The sequence below is a fragment of the Morone saxatilis genome, unplaced genomic scaffold (assembly GCF_004916995.1).
Source record: "Morone saxatilis isolate NCDOM2014 unplaced genomic scaffold, NCSU_SB_2.0 Contig0, whole genome shotgun sequence".
Taxonomy (NCBI): domain Eukaryota; kingdom Metazoa; phylum Chordata; class Actinopteri; family Moronidae; genus Morone; species Morone saxatilis.
This window is the reverse complement of record NW_023339650.1, coordinates 10,046,447-10,063,897: the sequence shown is the minus strand read 5'-3', so window position 1 is coordinate 10,063,897 and position 17,451 is coordinate 10,046,447. Positions and strand designations below refer to the sequence as shown.

Here is a 17,451-nt window from a genome sequence, read left to right as displayed (position 1 = left end):
GAGAGAGAGAGAGGTTGGAGTCGAATCCTGTGGCTGCTGCAGCAAGGACTCAGCCTTGATACATGGGGCACCAGCTCTACCAGGTGAGCTATCTGGGTACACCTACTGGAGTATTTCTATTGTATGCTACTTTTTAGTTCTTTATCGTAAATATTGTATCTTTTACTCCACTATATTGGACAATATGGTTAAAATTGTCTCACAGTGTGTTTATATAGCAATATTGACATATCTTGATACAGTAGATGTTCTGGAAATTCAGTTAAGAAACTCCCTAGATATAACCAGATGGGAAAATTTGTCACATTTATGCGGAAATACTCTAAATCCAATATTGCCATATGTTACCATTGTCTCCAATGACCTACTGTAATACAGTTAGGGGTAATAAAGACATAACTACTATAACTATAAATCCTATTATAAAGTCCCTACCAGGTGGCAGTGACACTAACACGGCAGATTAAATAGGACAAACTATTTAGCTTGTGGATAGCTTGCCATGGCACTGTGATTGACAGTAAGAAGCAATGAATTGGCCAATCAGCTGGCGTATGCATTAGTATGATTGGTTGTTGAGAGCAAGGGCACCTTGGCTTTAAATTACGCAGCTCCATCATCATACATACATCATCATACATACATATATATATATATATATATATATATGTTTTGAAGAAGCCTGTAACATTATCACACTGGTTTTACCACCCTGTCTTGCTGATGGGTGGCTCTACCTCTCCCACTGAAAGAAAGGTGGAGACGTGTCTCAAACAGGGCACACTGGGAGGGCAGGTGTCATGATGATGATTATGTGTTTCAGGACATGCTCTTGTTTATGGTCTGGTTTAGATTTGTGTTGACAAGGGCTGTGCACCCAGTACAAATAAACAACATCTTGCATAAATTGGAAGTATGTGTTTGTGATTGTGAAATATCATGGCTGTCTTTCCAGACACTGCACACATGCAGCACACACACACATTGCGAGAAATTCATTCATATCCACAAGTTGTCTCTGCAAATGTTTGAAGAAGAGGATGAGGATGAAAATTCATGAAGAACAGATGGGTTCAGGGGGTGGGGGGTGGGTGGTGGGGAGAGAGACAGGTCTAAATTTGAGTAATGCCCGTCCAAATTTATTTCCTCAAAACCTGGCACACTGGAACTTCTCTTTCGCTGTACTTCAAATACTGATTTGTGCCCACACATTTGCTGCTGTTAATGATGGGAAATTCACTAAAAAGTAGTTTAACTCTTTCCTAAACGGCTTCTGATTAGATTGCAAGTGGATAATGTTTAAGTTCAGTGAAGGCACTACTACACTAGATGTCGGTAATCTCTTTACTTTTAATATAAAAGCTCTCAACATGATAACTATTGTGTTCATTTTCTCTAATCCCTTTACAGCTCCATGTGATGCAGATGCCTTCTTCTGTCACAGTAACATGTGCATAAACAACACGCTGGTGTGCAACGGCATGCAGAACTGTGTCTACCCCTGGGATGAGAACCAATGCAAAGGTGAGATGTTACATTTCAGCTCCATGAAGAGAGACCTTAGGAGAGACTACATTTGAATGTTTCAGCACCATGGAGAGCAACAGGGAGCCACAGTAGGTTTGAACTGAATGGCTGCAGTATTTGTCACTTCTGCTACTGTTAATAATAACACTGGATAACAAGAAAATAAATCTTAATTGGTTTTATTGTTAATCCTTTTTTGAACCATTTTTATCAATATTATTTTTACAGACACTTAAAGTATATTTTTTCAGCTCTTTAATGCAAGTGATGGGACCCTACACACACTATTTAGTCATTTGTATCAGAATCTAATGACAGTTCAGTCACTGTGAGTTGATTTTTGAGAATTAAAATTTAAACTACTACTAGTACTACTTTGATTGTTGATGATTTAATCACATCATGTTAAAGAGAAATACTTAAAGGACAAGTGTGCAGGATTTTTAGTGGCATCTAGCAGTGTAGTAACTGATTGCAATGCTTTCGCCTCACCTTCCTGTTGCAAAAAACACAAAAGGCCCTATCTAGAGCCAGTGTTAGGTTGGTCCATTCTGGACAATATGTCTTGCTCCACTGTCTTTGTTTTCATTCTTTGAAGGTGCTTATTTTACCGTTTCCATGCCTCAAGGCAAGTGAGGTCCTGTGTATCCCCTGACTTTGTGATACTGTCAATTTCTTAATTTCCTCTGTAGCTGAGTGTAGCCCTTACTCCAGTCAGACTTTTAAAGCCACTGGGTCTATACATTGATCCCTAGTGTCTTGCTCCTAGCAGCTCGGTACTTTATCTACACATCTAACTGACATTCCCTTATTGCAGCATCTTCTTATATGATGCCATCCCATAAATTAGCTGAGATGTGTGAAGACTCAACAACATTTTAAAGCAACATTTTATCTCCATTATATTGCCAATTAACTGTTCCTTGACCTTTCATGACCCATCGCTGTTTTCCAAGAACAAAAGATGAGATCTATACTGTAGCTCCCCTGAGCCACCGAGCATTAAAACTCCAACGTCAATAAATACCATGTGTTTTTGATGATCATTAAGGTGTTGTGCTTGGCTTGCGGTTACGATGTAGACTTCCAGCCGCACATTGACCCTCTCTTCCTTCATGTCCGATCCACACAGAGATGTCTGTATTCTGTATGTATAGAACTGTAACTCTCTAAAGCTCTGAAGCCAATGACAAATGGAATCAATTAAGTAAATCCTGCATGGCCTATTCCTCACTCAGACTAAGATACCTTTCCACCCTACAGTCTGAAACTGTGCAAGAAGAGGCCATGTTTCTCAGCCTGTTACTCCATCTTCCGCCTTCTCTCCGCTCTAGTAATGCATAGGGCCACGGCAGAGTCCACATTTGTCCTCATTAGTGATAAAATGTCAAGTTTTATTCCCTTCTCCTTTACACTGTAAATGTAACCATTTACTGTCATTGAAGCCCAGCATGCTACATGTTCATCCAGCATTTAAAAGTCACATATCTCCCCACAGATTGCCCTTCTACATACTTGGTTAGTCTGTGCCACTCTTTATGGTTTCCCCGGTGACCCTATATGACCTTCTTGGTCTTGGACCATCTTTTTGATAGCTAATCAAAGTCATGGCTTAATCGTGAGGTCCATTTGTTAGAAGATTTCTTTACATGTGAGCTACTGTATATCCTTCTTTCAGCCGTTGCTAAGGAAATTGTTTTGACCATTAGCTAACCCCACTCCCTTTAGTTACTGTTGCTAAGCCATTTATGCACATGTGCAGTTTACAATGAAAGTAGTGGCAGATTATGTCTCGAAACTTGAAGTAATATTTGAAATAAGGGATCCTTGATTTCAAACAGAGTTTCGTTTCTGTTCAGTGATGGTTGATTGTGTCGGACGGAAGGATAACTTCTAATGACAGAATTTATCAGCTGTAGCTAGCTAGCTAATTAATCTAACATTATTTTTATAATTTGGTTAAAAATGTAGTCTCCAGCTTATTTTTTAATGTTTCAACCTGGCTCATCTTAAAACAAGAATCCTGAAAAGAGAAAACCCGATTGCTACATACACAACATTGTGCTAAAATACTGAGGCTAAAGCCCTGCAAAAAGTCAGCATCCTCACCAATTAAGCTGACCATATTTTCCTCCAAACTGGGGCCCTTAAAAGGGTATTGCAGGTTCATGCACACACATGTATGTGCTTACGCACACACCATAGGGGTTTTTATTAGGAATATTTCAGCACATAACACCTTTTAACACAATGGACCCCATGAACACAGCAGTTTTGTTGCCGGGTACTTTACGAAGAAGTAGCCTCCTGGATTTCTTTAGAAAAGACAGATGTTGTCTTCAGCATGACACTTAATCGTTACCATTCTGAGAGTTTCTGTCAGAAAGAAAGCTTCATAGTCTACGATGGCTGCCTGTGACTCATAGGTTAACTAACACACTGTGTAGTCCATATCTTAAACTTTTGCTGTTGTATTTTGGAAAGGCTAAAAAAAGAAACCACCATCCAAACTGTTACAGAGTATCTCTTTATCCTTAGAGACCTAGTTATGGTTGCTAAGCTCTGTGTCACTGTGTGCATGAGGGGTTTAGCAAATAGGTCAATTAATAGAGTAGGATAGAAGAATAGAGTTTATAATCATAGTTGTGTTTTCTCATTGTGACAGTTGCGTTCACACATGTTTTGTAAGACATCTCACAGCACCATTTAGATATATATAATATTCTCATAAATGTTCCCTTTCTATTGTGCTGTCTCTCTAAACTCAGAGAAGAGGAAAGCCAACATCCTGGACAACCTGAACAACACAAACGGGACCATAATCGGTGTCACCTGTTGCATCGTCCTCATCCTCCTCATCGTGTCTGTCATCGTCCAGATCAAGCAGCCACGTAAGAAGTACATCCTGCGGCGTGAGGACTTTGACCCCACCATGTTCCAAGAGGTCTTTGAGCCACCTCACTATGAGCTGTGTACTTTACGGAGCGCCACCACAGCCGCAGCGGCCTCAGCAGACTTGGTCGACCTGGCAGAAGACTTTGAGAACTACCATGCCCTTCGTCGTGCCTCCTCGCGTTGTGTCCACGATCACCACTGTGGCTCCTCCTCCAACCCAGGCTCTGCCCACATATCCCAATTGTCCCTGAGTGGACGAGGAAGCCGTGGCAATTTGAGTGCTCGAGACGCCACGGCCGCCACTCTGCTCACAGACCTTCCACAGCCACCCATGGCAGTGCGGCCATTGCTGCCGGCCACTGGAAACCGCAGGAGCATCTTGGTCATGAAGCACAGCTACTCGCAAGAGGCAGCGGACAATGGATGTGACCTGGACGACGACCTGGAAGAAGTTCCCACCACCAGCCACCGGCTTTCACGCCATGAAAAGGCAGTACAGCGGTCAGTATCCATAGATTTCTGATGAGGAAAGAACAGCAATCCTAGAGTTAACTGTGGGGATGTTTGGAATGTGTGTAGGATACTTACATTTATTTTTTGTTTTTCTCTTATTTTAGCTTTGTTCTTCCTCTTCCTCTCATTATTTTTTTAAGATTATGATAAGCTTATTTTTTTTTTTGCATTGATCCTTGTTCTTTTTCCCCTTTCTTTCATTAAAATTTTTTTTGAATTTTTCACAAAGGGCTAAATTATGATTATGACAAATTTGCCCCCTCTTTGCATGCTCATCCTTCAACATGTCAAGCGCCCCCTGTCTAGTTTTCCCTCAAGTGATTCATAGCTTATGTCTATAACTCTACTGTTCTTTGAGGTTTGTCAGAACTCTTTAAGAAAATACAGACCTCGTTTTAGAAGATATTAATTCTGTAATCAGTCCACTTTTGACTGTTAACACAAGGGCTTGAATCTGTGCCTCATAGAGATGACTAACTTCATTGACGCTGAATGCAAATTATTAGAAAATATGCATTTCTATTCCTAACTGTGAAAAAATATGACTTATATTCTATATAGCTAAACATTTTTGGCATGAACAAGATTTTCTATTTAAAAAAAAGAATTTCATTGTATACTTGCACCTTGACTGCTTGATAAGTAACTGTATCTGTTTACAAAAACACTATGTGACGGTATCAGAGTACATTTTTGGAGAAAATACTTTGAACGTGCAACCTTCTCCTGCATGCACTTTCTATGTGCTCCTACCAGAGTGTTCTTGACTGTTTGTTAATTTTCTACAAGTCTGCATGCAAGGCTCCCAGAGACTAGCGAAGCACTAACAAAGTTTTTTGCTGTTATGTTGCATATTATGCATTCTGACCTCACTATGCAAAACGAGTTTGATATTAAATGAAAGAGCCATGACATTTCAGGTTCTGCCTCATTGGCTCTTTGAGCAAACATGAATCAGAGTACAACACAACTAGGGTCTAAGAGACAATCTCAAGGTAAGCACCCTTATCCAACAATCAACGTCTTTATATGTTGTTCTGTAGTCATCATTTGCCCAGTCAGTATATACTGTGATTTTTTTCCTTTTCTGTGATTTTTGCGCAGGTTTATATTTAATTTGTTTATGTTTTTTATTTGTTCATTTTCACCAAGATGGTTTTCTTGCTTGCGGCCATCTTGCCCTCCTAGTGAGTTTGTTTGAAGTCTTTGTGATGCTCAAGTTGACTGTATGTCCTCCCAAGGTCATACATTGTGTCACTCAGTGGATATTCATTAGCATGGACTTTTTCAATCATCCTTAGTTGAAGCTGTTATCAAATAATCTGATGTCTAACCTCTGCACTTTTCTCTTGCCTACAGCAAATAATTGATATCAGTCATCTAAAGACACTTGTTAAGTCCACATAAAAGCACAAATTTGAAAGCAGACACAACCCCGCATTTTCATTAAATGACATCAGTGGGGTTTTTTGCACACACTAAAGAAAGCACATTTAGATCATTTAAATATCTTATTCATCTCTTTGTAATTTACAATGTTTACTGATCACACACTCATACAGAATTCGTCCGTAGTTTTGCATGATTTATGTCACTTGTAATTGATTTTGTGTTTGGTTAATTGTGAAGCATAGCCTTTATGCCTGTGTGTAACAGTTCATGTGTATGCTCCACGACTGTGCTTTCATGAGGTTGCAATAGGCACAAACAAAATACCAGTAAAATAAAAAGTTAGATAAATGAATTTGAGGTGTTAATAACTGAACTTTCTCATTAAAAAGTTACATTTAGGAGAAATTCAATGCAGAGTTCTAGAAGTTCGTGCTTGCAGCGTTATGTTTGCATATACTGGAGCAGTCACATAAAGTGTTACCCATTATTTTGTCTTTTAGTGTGAAAAATGTGCTGTCCTGTTGTGTGTGTGTGTGTGTGTGTGTGTGTGTGTCTGCTTATGTTCTACATTATGTTGCATTGTCTCCATCATGTAGACTTCTTGAGAATAGTGCAATCCTGGATCAGTACGAACGGGCCTCACTGACATATGAAAAGGCGGAGCGGAGATTTACACCAGCATGATGCTGATGCTGATGATGAAGGGACACTTTGACGAAAGGATACTGAATATGTGTAATGTGAAATCATGTGCAAAGATGAACACTAAGGACTAGATGAAAATACTTTAGCTGCAATGCTGTGGAGCAATTTTGAAGTTTTGGAAGTTCAGTCAGCACTGTGCGTATTGTAGTCAATCCAGATTTTTTTTGTCTAGCTGGAAAGAAATGGACCTTTAGAATGAACATGATTATTCATTATTAAACTTTAAATTTGGGATGTTAGTCAGAAACATATCTTCCACTGTCATAGATTCCTCACTGAAAATGTGATCATCTTTAAATTAAGTTTTAAGCATGTATTTTTCAAATTAGTAGCCATATTATTTCAATAGCAAATTATAAATGCTTGCAGTTTGACAAAACTAGGAAGATTTTTTTTTATTACTGAAAATTGGAACTAAACTCAATTAATTACTAACCTAATTAAATCTAATGCTGGAATAACCAGAAGCAGTTTAATTTGGATAACAATTCAAGACCGAGTTGTATGGCTTGTGCATGCTTCTTTTATATCCATTAAAGCATTAACATACTAACATTAAACTATAAAAAGCCCCCATCTACTAATACGTAAGTCATATGGACATAAGAAGTGGTTAAGAAAAAAGCATCTTCAGTATAATTAATTGCATTGCATGTTGTTGCTTAGCTAAATCATTAGGTTAAGAGAATTACACAGATGAATTTCACCAGTTTCTTTTTAACACAAACTCCCTTTTAAATATGTTGACTAACTTTTTCACAGGCATTTTATTTTAAGAGGTTTTTTTTGGCAAACATATTTACTTCAAGTCTGTTTGTCTTCTAACTCTATTCTACTGTAGGAGCTTAATATCTTTGTATTAAAACAGATTTTTTACTAGGGCAAGTTGAAACGATGACAGTTTTTACAGTTATTCCAATTATATTTCAGGGCTGATTTTACTGATGCTTTGTAAAATAAATAACAATAAAGCTTCACCTTTTTTCTTTGTTTTATTGCCGTTTGGTCCGTAGTTCCTAATGTGTCATCAGACTGTCAGCTATCCATGTCTTACAATCATATGTTTTTAGATGTTGGTTTATTTGTTGTGGCTGATTTGTTTGAGAGGGAGACCAGACCCAAACCACCGAACAGGACAATAAAACGAGTCCTAGACGGTTCAAATAATCACAGGTAATCACAGGTATCTGACAGACAAGTTAATTGACTTTTTGTGTTTGTCCTGATGAGATTAACCCCATATATACTGCAGAAGGGACGGGATCAACCTCAAACAACACTCACTGCTGGCAGGCTGGTTTTGTAGAGAAAAAACAAAACAAAAAAACAACCTGCATCATGTGGAAAGTGAGAAGAGCAGATCAGCTGTGAGCACAATGACATAAACATACAATTCACACACATAATGCATAGGATGTCTTTTTTCTTACACTCTGTCATTGTCCAAGTACTTATTTTCTTCTGACTGTGTAAATTTTTTATGGTATTTGCCATCTTTGTGTACATTACTTTCTGTATTCGGTGTCATGTATGTATTATTTACATCCATGCTCTCCACTCTCTTTTTCCTCCATATTTACACAGTCATACACACACCCATATTTCTGCGTTTACTGAATAAAATATGTTTCTTTTCTATACATACATTGTGCCGATGTCTGTGTGTTGTCTCTCTGCTTTACAATAGTGCCAACACCTCTGTTATAGATATTTCTAAAGTGCTCTCATACATAATCTCTCTCTTCTTCACTCTCTCTCTTTCTTGAACACACACACACTCACACACTATATAGATAGAGGCAGACACCTCACTAATTAAGTAAGTCTGAACCAATTCGATCACAAGCAGCCCAGGCAGCAGATGAGAAAATGGAAGGCCCAGAACAGACTTTAAGTAATAGTGTTTTTATTTCTCTGCAGATACATCAGACAGGTGCATCATTCCTCTGCATCTTGCCAAGTCTGACAGCATTCGGAGCTAAGGTTTCTTTCCCTTGCATCTTGAGTGAACTGTTGCCCTGAGCAACTTAACCAATGTAGAGTGTTGTGATGAGAAAATTAAAAAAAAAAAGGTTTGTGATGTATGCAGTTTTTCTTCTTTGCTTCGGACCACAGCGGTGCATTTTCCCTACCTGTGCTCCACTACTGGCTAGGATTGGCGAGCCATGGAACACTGATTATCGCAGATATGGGACTGAAACTTAATAGACTGAAAAATAGAGTACCTTTAATGTAAAGTTGTTCATGGAGAAAAAAAAACAATCAGGTTTTTTAAATCATTTTCATGTAACCATCAAAATATGAAATTGCATATTTCAGCTGCTGACTTCACATTTTATTTCTTATTTTGATGTCTTTACAGTATCAGGTTGTTTTTATATCCAAACAATTACAGAAAGCCTTGTTGTGAAGACAAAACAAAAAAAGAACATTTGAAATAAAGTGATGTTAATCTTAATAAATAGGTGCATATACATGATTCTACTGACCCATCAACTAACCTTTATTTATTCCCACTCTCACTGATGTCTGAACATTCTCTTTGTCATTACATTGTGGTGTTTTTTTAACCCGTTTGCATATTTATTTGATAAAACATTCTGAAAAATGCTGGACAGATGTTTTCAATAAACTAATGTTTACTGATTTTTTTGTGATGATTTATTTTGTCAGTAACATTAATTTTATTCTATTCTGGTCAGGGTTGTGCAGTACCTACTGTACAATTGAGGATATTGAGGTCAGGGTCAATATGTATTTTTCAGCTTGGGAGAACTTCATAAACACAGGGTGGATGTTTTGTATGCTTATCCCATTATTTTTAAACTAAGATTACACTTGATTGAGTATACTTTTAGTCTAAATGTGACTACTTTTAGGCCAGCAAACAAATTACGAAATAAAGAATTTAGTATTAACTCATAAGAGTCCGTAGTGAGGTGGAGAAGGCTGTGAAGCACCATTTAGACATTTGTGTAGGGAAATAAAACAGAAAATATAACAGAAAATGTAAAAAATATAACTGTTTTGGTTCATTAGCACCGCTCTCATATATGTCAGTTACAGCAAGCAGCCGTTTTCAGCAAAAAAAAAAAAGCTCGGATAAACCCACTTAATGCAACCTGTCTCACCAAACAGCAGACATCCAAAAATAGCTGCTGGTGAACATAGTGGAGCATATAGCGGCTTAAGATTCAGATATTTCCCTCAGAAATTGGTGGAAACCAAAAAAACAATGGGAGGATATGTCAGTGTTGCACTCACAGCTTGCTTCCACTGCCTCCAAGTGGAATATTAGAAAACAATGCAGAGACGTTCATTTCAGGTGGCCTATGACCTCAGTATGTCTAAAATCCTGGCTATGGCCCTGAGTCTAAATCTGCCATATTCAGAAAAAACATAAAATTGTCTTCCATGTCCATCCAGTTGTCATTGTGCAAACAGCTGCCATAAGAAAAACATGTTTGTTTATATATCGATCACCATTTTAATGTTACTAACAATTATTAATTATACCATAAGTGTATTCTTACCTGCAGTGTGTGAACTACTACTACTACCATGGCTTTTGGGGGATCTTACTTTTTCTGCTGTGGGGGGGGGATGGACTGACCATGACGCTCAGTATGCTGACTACAAAACAGATACATGAATAATGGCGCAGACTGACTGGGGACTGGGGAAGTTTATTTTACGTATATTTTCATATCTGCACTTAATGATATTGCGCTTGCCCTCACCACTGCCAGTAGTCAATGGTCAGGGCAAGAATAGCAGCATCTTTATAAAAGTGAATTAGTGATGAATCACCCTCATGCATAAATCATAAATACATTTAAAATACATAAAAACAGCCCAGGTTTACGCATAATCAATGACGATGAAGATATAGAAAAATAGAAATCCATGGCAAAAAATAGCATACTGTCAGTATTTTAGAGAGATATCTTATTGTTGTCTGTAGTTCTCAATCTGTTTACCTGCCTGTGAAGGTGTGCAGGCTGTTAAACATAGGTGCCACATTAAAAACTCAACCTCCCATGAATCCTGCGAACGGTCTGTGACGTCAAAAGTGTGCGCCTGAGCAATACAAATCCCACGACAGATTTGACACAGATCACCCCCGTAGCGTAGTGTAAGTCGTTTATTCTGTCACTTTTACATTATTAGAGCCTCTGCTAGGTACACTGATACACGGTTGGCTGTTAGCTGTTAGGGATCATAGCTCACCTTGCTGACTGTGCACGCAACCAGAGTTCACGCTGACTCACAGAGGACGCAACCATGGCTTATACGCACATATTGAGGGCTCTGCACCGGAATCTACAACAGACAGCCGCACAGTACTCCGTGCAGCAGTGTGTGCTCATCCACACACACAGGACAGCGTCAACAGTGTCGAGACTGACCTTCCACAGAGGAGGCGAGGCTCCTTCGTCTGTTGCCCCGGTGCTGAGCTGCCTCGCTCAGGCACACAGGCGGCGGGGTATCTGGCTGGACTCTGCGGTCAGAAATAAAAGCAGCCCCGAAGAGAGAGACAGGTCAGTTTCCAGGTACCAGAGTGGGAGCCCAAAGCCTTCAGCTGCACAAAAAGGTCAGTAAGGCCCTGTTATAGGCAGGAGGAGTGCACTGTCTGGTGTAATCTCATTTAAGCACGCTGAATTGCATGATTGTATAGTTTCCACAGTGTCAAAGCAATCACAGTATACACAAAATAATGAATGACAATGTTAACAATGGGTCCTGGTGGACTTCTTCCATATGCACAGGAGGGTAGGCAGGATTTCCTGTGCAGCAGCAGTTTTTATTAGTGATTATTATAGTATTTTATGGACTAATTAAAAACTATAGTCTTATAGTATAGTTTATTTTATGTATACCCTCAGTCAGTATAATGATTGAATGTATAAACAGTATCTGAGTCTAATGCATTGTCTTACAGTTGTCTGTCTGGTCCAAGAGCCAATAAGGCAACATTTATTTACTGAATTAGGCAAGCACATGTTTTCATTTGTGAGACTGGAACCAGCAAATGTTGGGTACATTTACTTGATAAAGTATTAAACTGTTACAGTTGACTGATAATAACTCCCACCCTACATATCTTCCAGTGAAAGAAGCTGGCAGAGACTTCACCTACTTGATAGTCGTCCTCATCGGGCTTGGAGTGACGGGTGACTACAACCTCAAGATTTCAAGAGTTTCCATCACAAATGAACAGATTTCTCATTGTACGTCAAATAATGGATTTTGATTTTATGTGTTGTACTTTCTGTGTGTGTGTGTTTCAGGTGGGCTATTATATGTGGTGTTCCAGGAGCTGTTTTCTTCCTCAAGTCCAAATAAAATCTATGGGAAGGCTTTCAACAAAGTTAGGTTAGACCCAGAGGTAAGACTGAGATCACAGGATGCTGAGGTCAAACAAACAGTATTTCTCTTTTTAACCGTTCAGCAACCTAAAGATAACATCTTCTCCATCAGAACACAGCTATATTGTGTCAATCAGCTCCTCTTGAAATGTAAAGGGCAATAAAACATTTTGTTTATTGAAAATCTAGGTAATTGGTGCATTTGGGGAGCCGATCAAGTGTTATGGGGAGACTACCCGTCGAGGAAGGAGGCAGCAAGTCAGGTGGGGATTTTGTTACACAAGTAAGCTGTTTATTAATACACAAGGTAATAAATAGGTTGCACATTTCTGTCCAGTTATGGCACTTAAAATCGTCATAAGATTTTATTCCATTGAGATTGTAACAAAAAAGTTTCTCATTAAAAAAACAGCACTGTTATACAAGAGTAAGCATCAGTGTGGTGGCAGTGTTTTGATGCTGTGTGTGTTTGTGTGTGTGTTTCCAGTCACATGGAGTACCTGAAGGACGGACTGAAGCATATGCAACTCAAGTTTTACATCGAAGGCTCTGAGCCCGGCCGCAAAGGAACTGTACATTCAGAGTCAAAAGAGGTTAGTGTTTTGAGAAATGGATGTGACATACCAAAGCAGTATTGTTCGTGTTTCAGCTCAATCCCGATATTTAAGAATGGAAAGTATCCAGAAGTATCCAGTAGTGTTTTTACCAATGTCTACCGAGTTCAGACACTGTTAACTTCTTTTTGCTGCATTGCTTTACAGAATCCCGAAACTGGAAAATATGAGTTTCGTTACATATTTGTGGACGTAGACACCTACCCAAGACGGACCATCATCGTGGAAGACAACCGATAAGAAAGACAGTGGACTCACTCAGAGGTGTCACTTTGATGAAAAAGCATTGTGTTTGTGTTATTGGACAAATAGCTGAAGATGTACTGTACATTTACTATTCAAAACTGTTATGTTAAACATCAACAGTAATGTAATTGGCAGGATTTGGTGAAGAGCTTTGCATTCTGTTTAACAGAAAATGATCATTGACTCTTATGTGTTATGTTTTATAAATCAAACACAGGTGGTTTAAATAGTTTTTTCATTAAAAGACTAAAGGGAAACCTCTATTTTGAAATAACTTGCAATCAAAGATGCTTTTTAATTGTAATAAAAACTGTTTGTTCGTCATGTTGACAGGAACAGACATACGACAAAAAATTGTGTTGTTTTTTTTCTGAGAGTGTTGGGTTGAATGGATGTCGTGATGATTGACCTTTCACCTTTATTGCATTGGGTGTTTTTGGTTTATTTTAACGAAAACGATCCAAATACTTTAAAATACTGTCAAGTTTGTCTTTTTTGAGATCTTAAAATGTTGTAGATTTCCTGTGTTCTGCTTAGAAATGAGCTCAGTTACATACACTTTCTATATATTCTGATAGCTCTGCTTTTCTTTTCTGTGTACATATTTAATGCAGTCTTTGTTTACTGTATAATTCTGTATTTGGTCGTCGCTGAAATGACAGCTTGCATTTTAAACAAATGACCACTAGATGGAGGCAAATAGTAAAGCAGTAGGAACAACCTGACCTTTTTAGATCTCTTTCTCATTCAGTTACATTTTTATTTACATTTCAAATGGTATTTTTTTGAATAGTTGTTCAATAGATTTTTAAAAGTAGCGTAGACTGATTTTAAAACGACATTAACTGAACATCTGGTTTTAAACAATGAGCAATAATTGGATATTTGTGCATGTTCAGTATATTTTCCATACGTTTCCACATGTTTAATATAAGGAAAATGTTAATGAAAAAATTCTTTGGTCCCATTTTTTACCTTTTGGGACACGAACCTATGCTACCTTACATGACCCCGGAAATATGTACAATGAGCAATAATCCGGAAAGATATTTTTAAATCACTTTTTGTGACAAATCTGCTGCTGTCTCTGCTGAGATGTGATCTTCGGGGAGAACTATTTTTGAAAACATTTGTACATTTCTCTGTTTTGTTTTGTTTTTGCTATAAAATAAAAACACAAACTATAACCCTACCTAAAATTGACTTTTATTTTCTCACCCCTTTTATTCTATAGCAGCACAAGCAAGCTCGGGCTCTGCTCGACTCAAATACATCGGTAACCAAAGTGCCATTTCCGGAGATAATTTCTGACAGCGACAGCAGCACTTGAACGTAAAACAAACCAACCTATGAATGGTAATGGTTACGTCTGTGTTCAGGGGGGGCAGTTTACGGGAAGCAGTGAAGGCAACAGTCCCGTGAACGCCGCCCACTGAAACCTAAAGGCAGTACTGAACGCAAAGGGGATGAGCTAAATCAGCCAACGCCAACTCAAACTCTCTAAAGACTAGTTTAGTTGTTTCCTCAGTGTCAGGTTAACGGGTAGCTTACCTAGCTGGTGACCTCGTATATTAATACCAAGACGGTATGCTCTCAAAAAAAGCCCAATTTCAGTGGTTGTTTATTTCGCGGCGTGGGTAAATAGAGTAGTTGTTGTTGTGGCCTGCTACACCGTAGCTTAGCTAAAACTAGCTGTAGCACCAGCTGGTTCCTGGAGATTTATTTCGGCATCACATCACCGAAACGACAAAAGAGGGAAATGGTACACCTTTCCAGCTAAAGCCAGAAGACCGAGTTGTCGCTATAAAGTAAGTTCAAGATTCCTTGTGTCCCTGTGTTTGGGTTCAGTTTAGTTAACGGGAGGAGCTGTCGTGCTAAACTTCCCATCTGGTTTAAGTTATAGAAAGTACTTGAGCGTTTAACTCAACCCTAGCAGAAGTGGTGAGATAATCTGAGCTTCTGGGTCTATAAATGCGAGTTAATGTTGAGCTATTATAATTGATTAAGTGAAGTAATGTATTGATACCGCCTCTCAGGGGGTGAAAACTATTAAAAAATGTTACTGTTTTCAGGGCAAGTAGTGGTTTTGGACAGGGATCAGCAAGTTGTCCCCCAGCTATGAGAGCCTCTAATCAGTGATTGACATCTCACAACAATGGAGCTGTACTGGTACATGTGAGTAGAACTTTCTTTTTTGATAAAAATGTTTAAAAGTGAAAGTAAAGCTGGCCATCTGTGTCCAATCCCCCCCTCACGTTGTCCCTTTCCTCTTCCCTTTACAGAGTTGTCATCATATTTATCATCATCAAGATATTCTTCTATGTGTGCTGGTACCGATCAAGACAAAGGCAACTGGCAGCATACCTGAGCAACCCACGCAATGCTCAAATAGTCATTGTTGGAGGAAGGGCCTACCTTCATCAGATGTGTGAGAGGCAGAGCGTAAGTGCAGACCCCCACGCAAACACTAACTCGTCCTACATTTGAAACTCATAATCTAGCTGTCAACCGCTGAAGTGGTTTTGCACCCCCAGGATATGTCCTTATTATGGCGGAGGTACACACAGGTTCAAGGGTTTTGGCAATAAAGAGAGTCTCTTTATGTAGGCTGTGAGGCTCGAGTAGAGTGCATTGAATAAAAAGAGCGAGCATTATAGCTTTAATCTTGGTGCCTTGCCATTTTGAATGAAGAATATGGCACCTTAGTGTACATCCAAAGCACATTTCACTTAAGGAAGAACCCTGCTCCACCTCATATTTATAAAGTCCAAAGTGAACTTAATGAGTAAGTACAGACCCTAATATCCCAGCATATTGGAAAAATGCCACAGAAAGGAGTGTGGGAGCAACTATAGTTGTCTGATGGAGCTTTGACAGTCTCTAGGAGCACATGTATGGCCCTTTTGAGAGTTAATGTGTGGGTATCTGTGTTGTAGCCAGGCTAGCGACTCTGTGGGGGGAGTATCAATACATAGCCTCAAGGAGTGTCAACATACATAATAGACCTCTCGGAAGTGTTTCCTAATTTGTCACAGTTAGCGAGGGCCCAGAGAATTAGGCTGAATCAAACCGAGATGACACATACAAGCTGACTTTGAGCAGAAAAGGCAGTTTTTTTAAAACATAGTATGAATTTTGTTAAAAATAAGCCGTATTAACATCATAAGTCAACAAGAATCTCTGTGATTATGTGTATAGTAAAAAAACAATTACATTCTCTAGTCCGTAGTTCCTCTTTGTGGCTTTAGCTTGGTTTGGCCCAGCAGTAGCACACTGAAAGCGGTTTGTTGTAAAGTGAAGTTTGGTTTCTATTCAGTTTGCAGGCCTGGAGTAAGAGAAAGTTAAATAAGGTCACAGTTATGTGCATTTATGCAGAGGAGTTGTCTGGTCTCTTAAGAGTGCTTTGTGGTGTCGGTCACTTTCACTTTGAATACAGTGACTAGACAGGCTACATTTCACTCTCAGTGACACAGTGAATGAGTGTGTGGATGTGCATTAATAGGTACATGCTTCTGGTTTGCATGCACTTGTGTGCTTGCATTCTTCTGTTACGGTTATTTGACCTTGCCAGGGGTCTGGCAGGTTACAGCTTTGAAATTGCTTCAGTTAGAAAGTATCAGCGAGTGTGGGACTGGGCCCCTTTTTTAACACGTTTGTAAAATTTCAACCATCCACGTGAGATTTGTTTTGTGCAAATATCATCAGTAAAGACACAGACAGCAAGACAAGAGTAGGCTGATTTACTGCAATGCATTCCCCTTTTTGAAGGTCTTGTTATTCCCCTACATTTCAAAAGGTCACATTTTCAGCCACTGATATTTTTGTGCTGTCATTTTTCTTACTGTTACCATCTCTTGTCCCATGGAAATCATAAGTTATATGTGAGGAAAAGGATAGTCTCTTCTAATGTGTGAGTGTAATTTGCTTGAGATTGTGATTAGTTTATGTGGTTTGTCTGCACTGCCCTTAAGGAGTCGTTTGATCACTGGGAATGGCCTTCATAGTTGTCTTTTTGTTCGTTTTGTAACTTCTAACATTGTGCTGAAGCATGCTTTTTGAGTATTTTACAATTGGCTGCAGATCTCCCTTCAAGTGCGAGTTGAATGTAGTTTTAGTTGTGATTTCACTGATATGTTTGGAATAGTAATGCCTTTTCCTTAACATATTTTCTGTGGTACCCCCCCCCCCCC

At 38.9% G+C, this 17,451-nt stretch overlaps 3 protein-coding genes across 4 annotated transcripts in view; all 3 read left to right on the top strand.

Moving 5' to 3' along the window:
* neto1l (neuropilin (NRP) and tolloid (TLL)-like 1, like) overlaps window positions 1-9,668 on the top strand; it is a 68,766-nt gene extending 59,098 nt beyond the window's left edge. Inside the window, exons 9-12 of one of the 2 annotated variants that reach the window (XM_035657574.1) lie at window positions 1,411-1,524; window positions 4,296-4,923; window positions 5,856-5,930; window positions 6,924-9,668. In XM_035657574.1, coding sequence (XP_035513467.1) covers window positions 1,411-1,524; window positions 4,296-4,923; window positions 5,856-5,916 — 803 coding nt within the window. In that variant the 3' untranslated portion in view covers window positions 5,917-5,930; window positions 6,924-9,668. Of the gene's footprint in view, window positions 1-1,410; window positions 1,525-4,295; window positions 4,924-5,855 lie in introns of both variants that reach the window. The other variant, XM_035657568.1, reaches the window with a different exon arrangement.
* Window positions 9,669-11,098: 1,430 nt separating this feature from the next.
* Window positions 11,099-13,615, top strand: timm21 (translocase of inner mitochondrial membrane 21). The gene is made up of 6 exons (XM_035655715.1): window positions 11,099-11,626; window positions 12,144-12,206; window positions 12,324-12,421; window positions 12,591-12,664; window positions 12,889-12,994; window positions 13,163-13,615. The coding sequence occupies exons 1-6, from the start codon at window positions 11,317-11,319 to the stop codon at window positions 13,253-13,255; spliced, it is 744 nt and encodes a 247-aa protein (XP_035511608.1). The 5' UTR covers window positions 11,099-11,316; the 3' UTR covers window positions 13,256-13,615.
* A 1,055-nt stretch (window positions 13,616-14,670) lies between these two features.
* The window catches only part of si:dkey-118j18.2, a 9,946-nt gene continuing 7,165 nt past the window's right edge, over window positions 14,671-17,451 (top strand). Inside the window, exons 1-3 of the mRNA XM_035651772.1 lie at window positions 14,671-15,069; window positions 15,334-15,436; window positions 15,544-15,703. Of these exons, the coding sequence (XP_035507665.1) occupies window positions 15,417-15,436; window positions 15,544-15,703 (180 nt within the window). The 5' untranslated portion in view covers window positions 14,671-15,069; window positions 15,334-15,416. The remainder of the gene's footprint in view (window positions 15,070-15,333; window positions 15,437-15,543; window positions 15,704-17,451) is intronic.

Bases quoted from the DNA above. Each gene is read 5' to 3' on its own strand.
- timm21 (XM_035655715.1), top strand. From the start codon at position 11,317: ATGGCTTATACGCACATATTGAGGGCTCTGCACCGGAATCTACAACAG. The intron at 11,627-12,143 runs GTCAGTAAGGCC...CATATCTTCCAG, and splicing joins GCCTTCAGCTGCACAAAAAG to TGAAAGAAGCTGGCAGAGAC. The intron at 12,995-13,162 runs GTTAGTGTTTTG...ATTGCTTTACAG, and splicing joins TACATTCAGAGTCAAAAGAG to AATCCCGAAACTGGAAAATA.